We start from the raw sequence: 15,353 nt of genomic DNA on the forward strand, positions 1-15,353 counted from the left end.
TTAAGCTAAAGTTGTTTTGGTGACTATAGTGTCCCTTTAACTCTCAGGCATGTATTTATCCTTTGCATTCTGCAAATAGTTGCCAACCAAACAGTATTTAAATATACTCAAAATATAAAGATCTACACTCTTCCATAAACCTCTTTAAGATACAAGAGGCTAGAGGGAGAATTTGTTCATAAAATTTACCTCTTCAAGACCACTGGCGTTCCAAGACATTGTCACAGTCTGGCCCCGGCAAGACCTTACTCCTGATTGGAACGCACAGCCGTTCTGCTGCCAGAACGAATGGGATGGCCTGTTTTGAATTCTTTATTTTTTCATCTTGACACAGTCAGCAAACATAACAGTAGCTGCATGACTTGTGCAAAAGTCAGTTATAGTGCAATACAATATAACACATTAGAAAAAGGAAAAAGTATCATGTCTTTGAACAATGCACATTCTACACAAGTAAGTACCATTTGGGCAGTCGTCAAGGGGTTTTGACAATAAGATTGACATTGCCAGAATACCAGACATGCGTTTAAGTACGCAGTGATAACTTCACAGAACCATAAAGCATCTCATAGCATAAGGGTGGAGCATCCGCTGTTACTCAGAGGCACCAGCAGATACCCCCTATATTGTACACCAGCTACTTTCTGTGTCAGATATCTAACAACGTCGACCAGTCCCTTCTCCTGGACTGGGCTAGTAAACGGAGAAAGAAAAGAGAGAGAGGGATAGAAAGAGGGGAAAGTAAAAAGAGGGTGGGACCTATTTTGAGTTTATCGAAAAAGGTGACAAGCACCTGTTAGTGCTATGTTGGGGGGGATGGGGGGGGGGGGGGAGAGGGAGGGAGGGCAGAGGGCCCATGCGGTCTGTGAGGCTGGGTACCCATTTCAGCCCTGCCCCAGGGATGGCCTGTTTTTATATAGGATCTTTGGAGAATAGATTGTTGTGATGATCACTGTTAGTTAAAGGGTTAAAATGTTGGTGGTGATCATATGATAAAAGGAGCAAGGCAGCTCGAGATCCAGAGTAGCCTTCCCTCTGTCGTACAGTTTATTGCAAGATTCCTAATAAACCTTTTAAACCGTGCTAACGTGCTATGTGAGTCAACACATGCTTTTTCTTGCTTTCTGTTTATTTCATTTTCCATGTTCATTATTTGTTTCTTTTTTTAGGATTTGCTGAACACCGGGATAAGCGCTCTGTTTTTCTTCATCGCCTCTGTAATTTTGGCCTCTCTCAACCACAAATCTGGGGCGGAAATTTCTGCGGCGGTAAGATCACTTACTCTGTAAACTTGTTTTTCCCCCAATGATGAGGATTCGGGGTGGGATCATATTTTAACCCTTGTATTGAGACCAAGAGTAATGCCCTACTGTCTGTGCAAGTAACGGACATGCTATTTCAGATCCAAATAATTCCATTACTCGCAGATAGAACGAGCAGCTGGGGGAATGAGATCTTTCTTGTAGGAATTTGACATTTTGTTAAAGTGACAAATGAACAGTGTGGGGGGAAAAATCTGAATCTCAATAAGGCTGCTTTTCCTCTTTTTTTTTTTTTTTTTTTTAATTTTTTTTTTACCAAAAGTGTGAATAATTTACATTTATTCATATTTTAATGAAAGCGAAACAATCTCTTTTCCCAGAAGGCTTTACTTACTGGGGAAGCCCTTGTTGGCCTGTTTGCCATATTTCTACCATCAAACTAATTTGGTCGACTAGTTTAAAAGCTGATGTGCTCCGGTGACAAGGAGGGATGGTAAGATATGACACGTTTAATAAAACAGTGGTGGAGATCACATGACTGCTTGCAGCACCATGACCGTAATGTCTGAACATGCATGACTTCATCATTAACCTATGCTGTCGCCTTACCAAGACGTGCGTACGGGGTCTGTAATAAAGATTCGATTTACCTCCCTAGCACTCCTCACTCCAGTAAGAGCTTAGAGAGTCTATATTGTCTTGGTGGAGCGAGGAATGGTTACTTCCAGAGAAAGGACAGTTCTTCTTTAAATGGTTTCCATTTCAAAGGGGGTGTTTATTTTAAATTAAAAAACTGCAGTAGCTGGCATTTATATTAGTCAGGACTGTGTTATGCAAGTGTCCACATGTATTCTCACGTGATGGAATCCAGGAATTCAGAATAGTTTGTTCTGTGAATTAACTCATTTTTTTTTTTTTTTTAACATTATAGTTGCAGCTGTTTTAAACTTTGTTTTTGCATCAAGTTTAATCCAGGTTTTAGTGAATTGAAATATTTTTACTTCTGCTTGTTAACTCTTGGGTATGGCTAAGATGTAAGAGATTTATGATGGGGGTTATTAGAGAGCGGTTTAGAAAGTTAAGTTTCAGGTGATGAGGATAAAGGTAGGTTCTGAATTCTGGGACAATAAAAAAAATAGCTTAGGAATTAAACTAATGCTAATTTATCTTGGCACTGAAACGGCTGCACTAAAGCATCAAATAATAATAATAATATCTATTTGCCGTCTCTCTCAATACCCTTCCTATTGTGTTTTTTTTTTTTTTTTTACCCTCTAGACTGTAAGCTCGTTTGAGCAGGGTCCTCACCTACCTATTGTTCCCGTTACATTTAGTTATTGTCTCATTTGATAAATTCCCCTTTTATTGTAAAGCGCTGCGGAATAAGCTGGCGCTATACAAATACCAATAATAATACTCCACGAGATTAACCTTTTGGTAGAAGATAGTCTGAGTTCATCTAGATTTGTGCTGACAAATTCCCATAGTTTTAGTAGACTGGGGATGGGATTTCTGAGTTTCTACTTCCTCTGACACATAGACTGCATATTGTCTGTAGTCTTGTTTAACGACTTACCTCTTTAAATATCATAATGGGTAACACATTGCTTCCTGCCGTGCTAACAGATGTCCCTTTTGAAGGGGTCAGTCACAGAGAATTTGTCACAGGGTGGTTTTAAAGTGATAGTACACGGCATGTTTGTGATTCTAATTCGGTGGTTCCTAGTCCGGTCCTGCAGGTGTACCAATGGTCCAGGTTTTATCAGTGTCCATATTGGAACAGAATTGCAAAATTCCTCGATACTGGACTGTTGGCGTGCCTTGAGAACTGCTTCGGGAACCACAGGTTTAACGAAATTAGATACAAGAGTATTTTATTAAAGACATCGTACTCAAATTCAACTACCATAGTCAAGGTTTATTTATTCATTTATTTGACTGTGGACTTAACATTTCTTCCCCAGACCACCGTAACAAAGCGTGCCTTTTAAATGTTCACAACGCTTTACACATGCGCTTAGTAATAATCCTACTGTAAAGGCTTGTCCTGTACTTAACATATTGTAATCCTGTGAATTTCTAGAGTCAACAATTGTGCTTTCAGCGCCCAATTGGTTAATGGAGTGTGTGGCTCTTATGTTTGGCAACAGCTGCCCACCCAAAAATATTTTTATCAAAACAGCTGGATTTGTGAGGTCTTGGTACTGCTGACTCTGCTGCCATCTAGTGGATGTTAGTGTGTCCCAGTAACCAAAGCTCTAACAATACATGCGGAATAAGGCATTTTGGTTTTTAAATTCATTATATATGTGTAACTCTCTTGTCTTCCAAAAAATGTCCATTAATCATTAAAAATTGAATTGTTGGGAATTCAAATGGAGATTCATATTTGAGGCCAAAGTTCTTAATTAAGCTGTTTTGTCTAAAATTTGAAATTCCCTTTGAATCCTCACCAATTCCCACTTTATTAATAACCATGTGTATCCAATAATAAAGTCTGATTTTTGACTACCTGTTTTGCATCTCTATCTCTGCAGATATTCGGCTTTTTAGCCACTCTCGCATATTCCGTGAACACTTATCTGGCACTCCGAAAGTGGAAGTTCGGCAGGTCGCAGAACATGCGCCAAACGAATGACTACATGCGGGCTCGCAGCGAGTCTCGTGATGCGGACTGTCGCCCTGAGATTCAACGTCTCGATGCTTGAGCAGCCTGGGCTTTGCGTAGAAGCAAGACGGCGACTCCGTTCAATGTAGACGGCAGTCCAATTTTTAAAAGGCGAAGAAGGAAGTATTTGGTGGTACTCGATAGACTTTTGCCGCACAGCACAGTTTTTACAGACTGCAGCGAATGTGTCAGACTAAACACAGATTAATCTGATTTTTACCATTCCATTGTGGGGTGGCTTTTTATTTGTATTTTTTTTCTCCTACATGAATATTACTGTATCAACAGATTATTTTCTGCCTGCAAAAGAGGGGTACAATCCATTATCACCGCCATCTGCTCATGATAATTTTGGAATTGTATTTATTTCTTAAATTTTGTGCTGTACTTATTCTATGAAGGATTTTTTTTTTATATATATTATTCACTTATTTTTACAATATGAAGGTTAAGGAAGATGACTCTAACCCTATTTTCTTCACTTCTCCCCCCCTCCCCCCTCCCCAGTGATCTTTTTTTAAGTAATGTTTTAGCTCAAATTAAGTTTTACTGTAAACCCAAAACCATGTTATGTTTATTGTTCTGAAGGGAAAAAAAAACCCTCAAAAGGGTTTAAAACATGTCACAGTTTGGTATGCTTAATTTATTTAATTCATATTTTTAATATTCATCTGACTGTTTATAAAGTTTAAATGTAATGTTTTAATCATTAAGGAGCGTTGGTCTTGGCAATACATTGCATCGCTGACTGTATTCACAGTACATTACCTTTAGCTATTATTCTGCCTAAACTGTACAACAACTGTTTTGTTGACGGATTTAATAGTCTGCCTGCTTTAAAGGGACACTATAGTCCCCCAAAAAACTTTAGCTTAATGAAGCAGCCTCACTGCTCAATTCTCTGCCATTTAGGAGTTAAATCACTTTGTTTATGAACTCTAGTCACACCTCTCTGCATGTGACTTGCACAGCCTCCCTAATCACTTACTGTAAAGAGTCATCTAAAGTGTATCCTTCCTTTATTGCAAGTTCTGTTTAATTCAGATTTTTTTTTTTTTTTTATCCCCTGCTATGTTAATAGCTTGCTAGACCCTGAAAGAGACTCCTGTATGTAATTGAAGTTCAATTTACAGAGAAAGAGATAAACTTGTGTAAGGTAAATTACATCTGATTGAAAGTGAAACCAGTTTTTTTTCATGCAGGCTCTGTCAATCATAGCCAGGGGAGGTGTGACTAGGGCTGCATAAACAGAAACAAAGTGATTTAACTCCTAAATGGCAGTGAATTGAGCAGTGAAACCTGAGAATCATGATCTATACACTAAAACTGCTTCATTAAGCTAAAGTTGTTTAGGTGACTATAGTGTTCCTTTAAATTCTGTTTAGTAAACTGTTGTATATTTAGATTCGGCATGAAAGGTCACTTAAGTCCTACCTTCTGTACCCCAGTAATATACTGTCTGCCATGACATTACTGATAAGCCTGGCTGTAGTTACGAAGAACTTAAGTGCTGACTGTTGACATAAGTCGGCATCATGTTGCAGTTTGTCCACAGGTGAGATAGATTGATATATATATTTTTCATTTCTTCTATGGCAATCCTGCAATTTATATATTGCAATCATTAGTAGATTAGTGGCCAAGTCCTTCCTCTCTTCAGATATTTTGTGGTCACAAACGGGATAACGTCCGTGGCTCACTAACCGGACAAGTAAAGAGTGTGTTGAATCTGGCTGAGCTACAATTTCTATTTTTAATTTTTAATTGTTTTTTTTGCGCAATAGTAATACTATTGAGACTAAAATTATTCAAGGGTAAAGACCACTCCAGTTGTATCTTTTACATGGTACCCATAATTCTTTATTGGACTAAAGTTTGATTATTTCATGTTAGCTAAATGTTCTATAGTTTGTTAGGTTGAAACAAATAATGCTTTTCCCATCAAGTTCACGTTTTTACTTAAAGGGACACTATAGGCACCAAGACCACTTCATCTTACACTGCAAGTGTCTACCAGATGTGTTTCCCGCTGTTTTTATGGAGCTTGGCTCTGTGAAACAATCATAGGGTAATAAATACAAAATTATAAAACTTACAATAAAAACTCACAATATTTAGAGCCTTTCTGAGTTGTCTCTAAACTTTAAAAGCAGATTTATCACTCTGGTGTAGATTTGGATGTATAGGTCCCTTAGAAAATGTCTGGGGTCTTCTCTTATACAAAAATCAGGAACCAGGTTACCAAATAAATAAAAAGTAAATACTTTTATTAAAATAAAAACAGGAATAAAGCACAACGCGTTTCGACCTAATACAGAAGGTCTTCCTCAGGTGCATAACATAAAACAGTACCACAACATTCTTATATAGCATACATAATAAATATAATTACATTACAAACATTAACAGCTGTGGAGTCCGTCCTCTTTTCCATATATGGAGTGTTTCTGGCAGCAATAGGGATTAATTTGCCTCCTCCAAGATGTCCACCATGTTAATTTAATCTATGGAGGTACTAAGACCTTCCACAGATGGCCGCGCATCTTTGCCGTCTAGCTGTGTGTTAGCACTTCCGGTTTTGGCTGGCTCCGGTCACGTGGTGCGGCTCCGATCACGTGACCGATCACTTTTCCAAGTTTTATAATTTTGTATTTATTTTGAGATGTATTACCCTATGATGGTTTCTTATATTTGCAGAACCTAGGGATCTCATTCTATCCAAGGATATAATTTACCGTGTGCGCAATCACCATATCTCCTGTTGTTTTATCTTTGTATGCAAGTGTTATATAGTGACTATACACTTTGGTGGTTTCTTTGTATGCTGCACTGGTTTCATAGATGATATTTTAATATTTTTAGCGCCATCTTCTATCTCTGTTTTGTATTCTGTGAAACAATGCTGGATGTCCTCGCGCTTTGCACCAGGATGACCAGAATTTTGCAAAACCCATAGGCCTAATACACGCTCGGCGCTCGCCACAGGGCACATCTGGGTCCCCTTCACGATGATGTTGGAGGAGGCAGAGACTCCTTGCAGGAATTGGGTGTGATTTTAACCCATATTTGTTGGGGGTGGAATGTGGTGCAGGGCAGAGGGACTCTATAGTGTTCCTTTAATCATATTTGTTAACACATATATAGATATATTTTTAACATTCCTTCAAAAAGACGTCGTAGAACATTAAAACAAATTAGGCCATCTATAATTACTAAAGCCTATACACAATCGAATGTGTTTGATGTACGAGAACGGTATTTTCCAGTTATTTAATTTTTATTTATTTTTAATTCTTCTTGGTACATTTTTATTAGAGGTAGGTTGTTGGTATATATATATATATATATATTAAACACAACTATTGTGTATTTCTAAATGCCCAGTCTGGATTGTTATAGGTTTAGACAGTAACTGAGTTGGTCACAGTAGCCCAGCTAGAGGTCACCAGCCATTGGGCTTTTAAAAGTACCTGATTATGTTATTCACTCACTAAAGTGCAAACTGTCTAGAAACGTCTGACAAAATAGTCAGTTTAAAACCGCTGAATTAGAGATTGATTTTCAGTTTGGCTACAGCGGTCTAAAATGTAAAAATTCTTCCAATTCCCGAGCATTCACATGTTAGTGAGATTAATGCATTACTTCGCTGGGTTTGAACTGGCGCTAATAATACAGAAGTGTGAGAGCCGTCTGATCTTTCTCTTTTTGTGTATTCCAGTTGAAAGTGACATTCACTTATTGTTGAAATGTGTCTGATGTTGTCTTACACACTTTCTCTATTCATTCCATACATCCTATTTTTATAGTAATCAGATAAAACTTGTAACTTGTTCCACCTTGTGTGCCTTTTTGTATCAATCTGCGTCCGGTCAATCAAAGGCCAAGTATTTACCTAAATATTGTTTCTTTCTGCAGTTAACTTTCTTTTTTTTGTGTGTGTTTGCGTGCATGTTTTATTGCTAATACCAGTTGTTTTGAGGTGCAATTGAAATCTGACTGTTCATACTGTTGATATTTTGTATATAAAAAATATTGTTAAAAAAAGTGCATAACTCATTTTTTCAGGAATTTATTTAACCCCATAAAAGGGACATTGTAGGCACTTCATCTTACTGAAGTGGTTAGTGTCTGGAGTCTCCTGGTGCCTTGCTTCCATTCGGTGTGAAACCATTTGTAATGTTTCAATGCTAAACGAGAGTCCCCAGCAGCCCATCTACTGTGCATCTTTGGATAGCGGAGAGTGTCGGCTGACTTTTCAGCCTATCACAGCTGTCCATTGCTTAAAGGGAGACTATAGTCACCAGAACTACTACAGCTTAATGTATTTGTTTTGGGGAGTAGAATAATTCCTTTCAGGCTTTTTGCTGTAAACAGTCTTTTCAGAGAAAATGCAGTGTTTACATTACAGCCTAGGGATTCCTCATATGGCTGCTAGAGGTGCTGCACAGTGTGACTGCCACTCCGTGTCTTCACCCTCTGCATGCAGACACTGAACTTTGCTCATAGAGATGCATTGATTCAATTAATCTCTAGGAGGAGATGCTGATTGGCCAGGGCTGTGTTTAACTTGTGCTGGCTCTGCCCCTGATCTACCTCCTTGACAGTCCCAGCCAATCCAATGCTTTCCTATGTGAAAGCATTATGATTGGCTCAGACCACCACTTCTGATTTATGTCAGCCAAGGAGACAGATCAGGGGCAGAGCCAGCAGCAGCAGCCTGGAATATAAGTAAGATTTTGCTGTATTTGGGGGGGGCTAAATGGTGTATTTAACTCTATAGGGTCAGGAATACATGTTTTTGTTCCTTTCATATGGCTAGAAGGCAGTATTACTCTCTGCCTTAGTCATACCTACAGAATGAAGGAGCTGTGGGAGGTTATTTGGTTTAAAAAAAAAAAAAGTCTCATTGTTTAACACTGAATGGAGGCACTGTGCCGGAGGACTTCAGTAGTATAACCAATTTAAGTAGTTGAAATACTTACAGTGCCTATGGTGAAATGTTAAGAAATTATGATTTACAACCCATCGTAACATTCAAGTCATTAAGGTGTGTCTGCCATATGTTCAGAGACATCTTTGTCGCCTATTTGCAAAGACCTACCCAAATGACATATCTGCTTAAATGGTGGCATTTGGGGAATTTTGGGAAAGGGAGCTATATTGACCTTAAACTCTCTAATTCCTTGGACTGCCATCTTCCAACCTTCAGTTCTGGCAGATGAAGGTACTAGGACCTGCACCATCTTTAAACTTTTCTTGCGTGTACATGATAAAACCTGATTTATGGGAGATCATCAATAGACCTTCTCACTCATTCAGAAGGCTGGTTCTCATCATCTTTGCTATATTGCCTTTTCAGAAACATTTCATCTTTAAAATAATTACAATGCTGAATTTTTCCATACTGAGACTAAACCTTTTAGGGTCCTATCCTAAAAGAGTGTCGTCCTTAATGACAGCAGAGCTTCCAGCATTGTATATGTACACCAATTCTTCCTGGCATGATGCCTTAGACACCAGATTGCGATGTCAGCAAAAATGCCTTTTGTCCTTATGGAATGAAAAAATAGACCTCATTTAGGGAACCTACCCTCACATGCTGATGGGAATCTGTCCTAAAAAAATAGAAATCTTTTTATACCATCCAAGGAATCTGCACTTTGTGTTAGCCAAAAGGATTACAAATATCGATTGTTTTTTTATTTCTCATGACAGTCTGAGTAATGCATAGAATGATTAACGTATTCACCAAGAAATTGAACATATGAGAAAACCAAAATAGGAAAACAATGTCTATTTTTTTTAGTGAATAAACCCAACACTACAAACACCTGTGACTAGTAAGGGCCCAAAACAACGGCCAGTAATTCATACAATCTTAGCCCAAAATAGCAAAGCCTGTATTTTTCCCCAATTTGGTTATTTGAACCTAAAAGTTTGTTTCCTCGTGGAATTCCACACAATTCTTGGTCTTAGTGCTGTTATTCCTGACTGTTTACAGGTAATATTATTCCGAACCTGTATAAGAGTACGAAGTAATACTTTTGTTTTGCAGTTTGATGAATTGAAAGTTTTTTTTTTATTAATCAGTCTGTTCTATTTTCCATATTAAAAGAACACTCCAGGCACCATAACCACTACAGCTTGCTAGCTTGCTGTAGTGGTTATGGTGCCAGGGGGCCCTCCTATTGTAAGTAGTCAAACTGCCTTAGAATGGTTTAACATTTTATATGTGGTCCTCTGACCGCCAACCCCTGCCTCCACTATACTCTCGAAGGAAAAACTGGACGTTTTTTCTGAGCTAAGCCCTGCAGTATGGGGCTTAGCTAGTTTGCTGAGAGCAATCAGCCAATGCTGTTAGGCAGTAAACTCAGGAGAGCTGTAGTGGTTATGGTGCTTGGAGTGTTCCTTCAATAAATGTTGATGGCATTTTAAGCGCACATGTTTAGTGAGAGGTCACTGCATGAATATACAGACTGGGCACTAAAATAAGTCACTCTGGACTGCCGGGTGCTGGTTACAGCCTGTACAGACAGCAAAGTGATAATTACTTTTGTGATCAATATGCTTTTGATTTTGCTTGTGTGAGTTCGAAGGAAATAGACGGCCCCTACTTTTGTGTCACAACTTGTTTTTTTTTCCACTAAACCCTGAATTGTAGGACTTAAAACTTAGCTGGCAAAACTGAGGCTAAAACATCTAATCTGGAGCCATTCGGCTAGAGTCAAAGTTTGGCTATTGTGCCTGAATTCTATCATTTGGATTTCAATTCACTATAAATCGGGGTTTAACCCCTTAAGGACACATGACATGTGTGACATGTCATGATTCCCTTTTATTCCAGAAGTTTGGTCCTTAAGGGGTTAAGAAATTAAGCTATAGGAATATTTATTAAGGCAAATAGGAGGTTCTGGGGCAAAGACAAGTCTTCGACATGAGTGGGGAAGATTTATAAAAGTGTCGTGGTCTGAAAAGTGTTGTGATAATGTAAAAACAATGGAATGTGACTGCTGGGTCCACATGTTTCCTTAGTATTTTGCACTATTTTACAGAACACGACTCTTTGCTAAATCTTGCCCATTCTGTGCGTGTTGGTCTCCATGGTGATGTTAGATATACAGTTATCACTAAGTAGTTTTAATTCCATTGGAAGTTATATGTTCCTTAAAAATGTGTGTGTATATACTGTATATATTTTTTTTTCTTTGATTGGGAATTACTGCACTTTTGGTTTACTTAAATAAATGTGATTTGAACTCTTAATTACTATATCATGATCTTGGTAATCTAATAGTTTGTGCACTTGTGGGTTACGGAGCAGGTGCTAAAATACACTGTGTAATTGTTGCCGCAATCTATGGTTTAAAAACGTCTTTCACAATACAGTTTCACAGTATACGGACACTAAATGTTCTAACCGCACGTTTATTCTTGTAGTGAAGGTAAAGGCCTATTCTGGAAATCAGGAGGGCCGGATGGCAATGTAATGTTTAAACAATTGATTGAAAGAATTCCCTGACCAACGGTGTACTAACATTAATATAAAATTCAAACCATGCTCACGAGAGGTGGGTTTTGTCAAGTGTCCTTGTAGTTCTGTCTGTGTGTCTTTTGATGTTTTATGCTACACATTTCTCTCAATGTCTGATGGCACTTTGTTTAACTGTTTTTGAACTTATCAGTGGTTTAAAAAAAAAATGAAAAACCTGTATTTTTGTACCCCACACGAACTGCTAATGAATTTATCAGTATCTACAGTTTCCAAGTGTATCTTGTTTAATAAATGGATACCATAAAGCTTTGTGCACTGTATTTTATTCAAAACTATTAATAAGTACATTGATCACTAAAAAGTTAATACATTTTCAAGTGAACGTAGATAAAGCAAAATGTGATAATTCCTTTCACAGTAAAACATAGAAAATTTAATACATTTTAAGGATTTCACGTTTTGCCACCTCCAAAGATATGTTATTCACTACAAACTGAATTGAAAGACTAATTCCCAAAATTTGGCTACAAAAATTGTGACTATAGCAGTTTGGATTTTTTCCAAATCAGCATTTTGTCTACATTTTGTAATTCCATTTTGAATTCACTGCAATTTAGTTAAGTTGCTTGGCAACAAGTGTGCAGCATAGTCTCAAATTTGATTAGTATTACCATATTTCCTCTTTAAAAAGGGGAATACAAAAACGACAGCATTTGTTCTATAATATCCCTAATATGAATTTTTTTTTTTGTAAAAATATCCTAAAAAGGGTGCGATGTTAAAAGAACCCAACACCATAACTACTAAAAGCTATGGTGTCAGGATTGCCCTACGCATTTTAGGTAGTGAAACTATTTTAGAAAAGTGTTTTTACCTCAAGTCTGCCAGGTGCTGCTCCCCGCCACTTTTAACCAGAAGCCGAATGCTCTCAGCCAATGAGCTAAGCCAAGCACTGCTGGGTTTAGCTCAGAGCCGAGAGCTTAGGGCTGCAGCAGACGCAAGAAAAAGAAACAAAATTATCCTAAAACTATTTGACTACTTACAATAACCACTACAGATTGTGAATTTCAAATTTTAGGCTTTAATATTAACTGGAAGAAAAAAATTAATTTCAAAATGTTTTTAGTTGAGCTATTTTAACCAGCGATTTAAAATTCACTTTAAATAACATTCTATAAACATATTTGTGTATAATCCCATGTGGAGAGTTCCATTTTACAGATGGCATGGCATGGATTGGCACAGAATGTTTCACACTGGGTCAAGTGGCCGCTGTTGACTTATCGCTGTAGCCTGGCACTCTTGTCCTCATTAGAGGGATAATATTTATAGTGATATGATTGCTTTCCGAACGACTGCCGCTTCAAACACAGGTCATCCGATTAGCACAATTTTAAATCCTTACACACTTTTTTTTGGAAAGAAACAGAGTAAATATCAGCTGTAAACAAAAAGAGTGGAATAGCGCTAAGTCAGAGGACGGGGAGGCAGCACACTTAAATGGGCAAGTCTCTTCTAAAAACCCAATAAGGACAAACAACAATACAAGACTGTAGGGTGCGCCAGGGCTTACGTCATTACGTTACGTCACCCCTTCACCCCTGGGTCACCCTTCAGTCTTTTATTGTTAAATATCAGCTGTGCACATCCAGTCTTGTGCGTCAGTCAAACCTAGGATAGGCTGCCATTGACAGCAAGCCTAATATGGACTGCCATTCCCATTCAGCCAGCTGAGGATGGGGTTTGCGATCCGCACAGCAGTACCATTTATTGGCAATTGTGGATTTACATCTGTAACAGTCACTAGTGGATTAGTTTATTTTTGAAAATCTGGAACTGTAAGCCCCAGTTATCAAAATGAACAGTATATGTAAACTGCCACTAGAGGGCACTGTGATATCTACCTCTACACTTGCAGGGCCATGCATTTTAAATTATTATTATTATTATTTTTTTTTTTTTTAAAGAAACTTTTATATATAAAATTTACATTGCAATAACATTTAAGTGGTGTAAATTAACATTAACCCATTCATGTTTAGCTTAGGCTTCAATACATCTGTGGTAATGTTACTGACCCACGTCGATTAATAAAACAGACCGAGGGCTCCTAAGGCACGTTTAGAAGTAAAATCACCCTCTTGCTGGGCTTTGAGTTATTGGGGCTGGGTATGGAAGTCACATGGAAAGTCTCAGAATTTGCAGAATGTGTCCACATATCCCTTTTGGGTCTCAGGCCTCACGTGGTCAAGTAACCAAATAGGTTTTTAAAATGTCCACCAAAGAGAACAGCTTACTATGAATTTGCACAAGCTGCGAGTTTTTCTGCCAAGGCCACCGATGTCCAGGGGAACAAGCTACAAGGGACGTTGTCCTCACTGCAGGGTACAATATCCAGTCTCCGAGGGCAGGGAGGATTCTCAGAGCCTCTTGTTTAATCAGAGTCTGAATCATATTCTTCATCTAAAAGGGAGAGGGTCGATAAAATGTGACATGTTTAGTGGTTCTGAGATTGAAAAAAAAAATTAAAATAATGGCATTCAAGAGATTTGTGAACTCCTGCATTTATTAAGTGGGTAGAGATACACAAACTTGTTCACACGTGCATTGTGTCAGTTTAGTAACATCTTTGAGCTGCAACACGTCAACTTGTAAATTACATGATTGAGAGTGGATTAAAGAGACACTCAGAGCACCATAACAACTTTATAATTAGGCCCACTGTCTTGGCCCATCTGGACACACGTGTAACGACAGCTATGAGACCGCCCCTTCGATACTCTAAGTCAATAGAAAAAGATGTACATCACCCTCTGCCCATCCATTCTATTAGTACAGTGTGTGTGATGTACCAATTCTGTCCCCCTGACCGGTTCTATCACAGTTTACATGGATGGACCTTGCACTGTTGTCTGACACCGCTAATAGGTTAACTGTGAAAAGAGCCGATAGTAAAGCTGATCGTAGCCACAGTGCTATGGGTATCAGCTCAGGTATCCATTCATTTCACCCTGCATGATGATATGGTTGTAAGGGCTTATATAATACCTCTTTAACCTGTTGTAGGCTAGAGGTTATGGGATAAGGTAAGAGCCATTTCCTGGTCTGGACCAAGCACAATGCAAAAGCTGAAACCCTGGCAAATGTAGGAACTTTAAGAGTATATTTTTTATGGATTAAAAATCAGGATGAATTCCACGCTGGATTGTCGCTTTAAATACAAGAATAATCTTTCTAATGCTTGATCTCAAACGCCCCCCCAATAAAACTTCATGTGGATTTTTAATCAAGTATATAAAATAATTTAAGGAACAGTTACATCACCAGGACCGAGGGAGCCCGGCGCTGGATTAAGGTAAGCTGCTGAAGGATGACAGTGTCAGGAAAAGGTTTGTTTTCCTGACACTATAGTTAGCCTTTAATTTTGTTGTGGTAGTTTTTCTTCTTTTAAATATAGTCTCCTCCTTTACTGTGTTGATTCCCTTTATGTATTTAAATGTTTCTATCATATCCCCCCTGTCTCGTCTTTCCTCCAAGCTATACGTGTTAAGTTCCTTTAACCTTTACTGGTAAGTTTATCCTGCAATCCATGAACCAGTTTAGTAGCCCTTCTTTGAACTCTCTCTAAGGTATCAATATCCTTCTGGAGATATGGTCTCCAGTACTGTGTACAATACTCCAAGTGAGGTCTCACCAGTGTTCTGTACAATGGCATGAACACTTCCCTCTTTCTACTGCTAATACCTCTCCCTATACAACCAAGCATTCTGCTAGCATTTATTGCTGCTCTATTACATTGTCTGCCTACCTTTAAGTCATCAGAAATAATCACCCCTAAATCCCTTTCCTCAGATGTTGAGGTTAGGACTCTATCAAATATTCTGTACTCTGCCCTTGGGTTTTTACGTCCAAAATGTGGTCCATGGTCTTT

The 15,353-nt window shown here is 38.3% G+C and overlaps 2 protein-coding genes across 2 annotated transcripts in view; one reads left to right on the top strand and one right to left on the bottom strand.

The window, feature by feature from the left end:
* CMTM4 (CKLF like MARVEL transmembrane domain containing 4) overlaps nucleotides 1-4,542 on the top strand; it is a 33,731-nt gene extending 29,189 nt beyond the window's left edge. Inside the window, exons 3-4 of the mRNA XM_063437697.1 lie at nucleotides 1,170-1,268; nucleotides 3,800-4,542. Coding sequence (XP_063293767.1) covers nucleotides 1,170-1,268; nucleotides 3,800-3,970 — 270 coding nt within the window. The 3' untranslated portion in view covers nucleotides 3,971-4,542. The remainder of the gene's footprint in view (nucleotides 1-1,169; nucleotides 1,269-3,799) is intronic.
* An 8,059-nt stretch (nucleotides 4,543-12,601) lies between these two features.
* Nucleotides 12,602-15,353, bottom strand: part of CMTM3 (CKLF like MARVEL transmembrane domain containing 3) — a 46,243-nt gene continuing 43,491 nt past the window's right edge. The window contains exon 5 of the mRNA XM_063437662.1: nucleotides 12,602-13,885. Within this exon, the coding sequence (XP_063293732.1) occupies nucleotides 13,857-13,885 (29 nt within the window). The 3' untranslated portion in view covers nucleotides 12,602-13,856. The remainder of the gene's footprint in view (nucleotides 13,886-15,353) is intronic.

This window comes from Pelobates fuscus, chromosome 12 (assembly GCF_036172605.1).
Source record: "Pelobates fuscus isolate aPelFus1 chromosome 12, aPelFus1.pri, whole genome shotgun sequence".
Classification (NCBI taxonomy): Eukaryota; Metazoa; Chordata; class Amphibia; order Anura; family Pelobatidae; genus Pelobates; species Pelobates fuscus.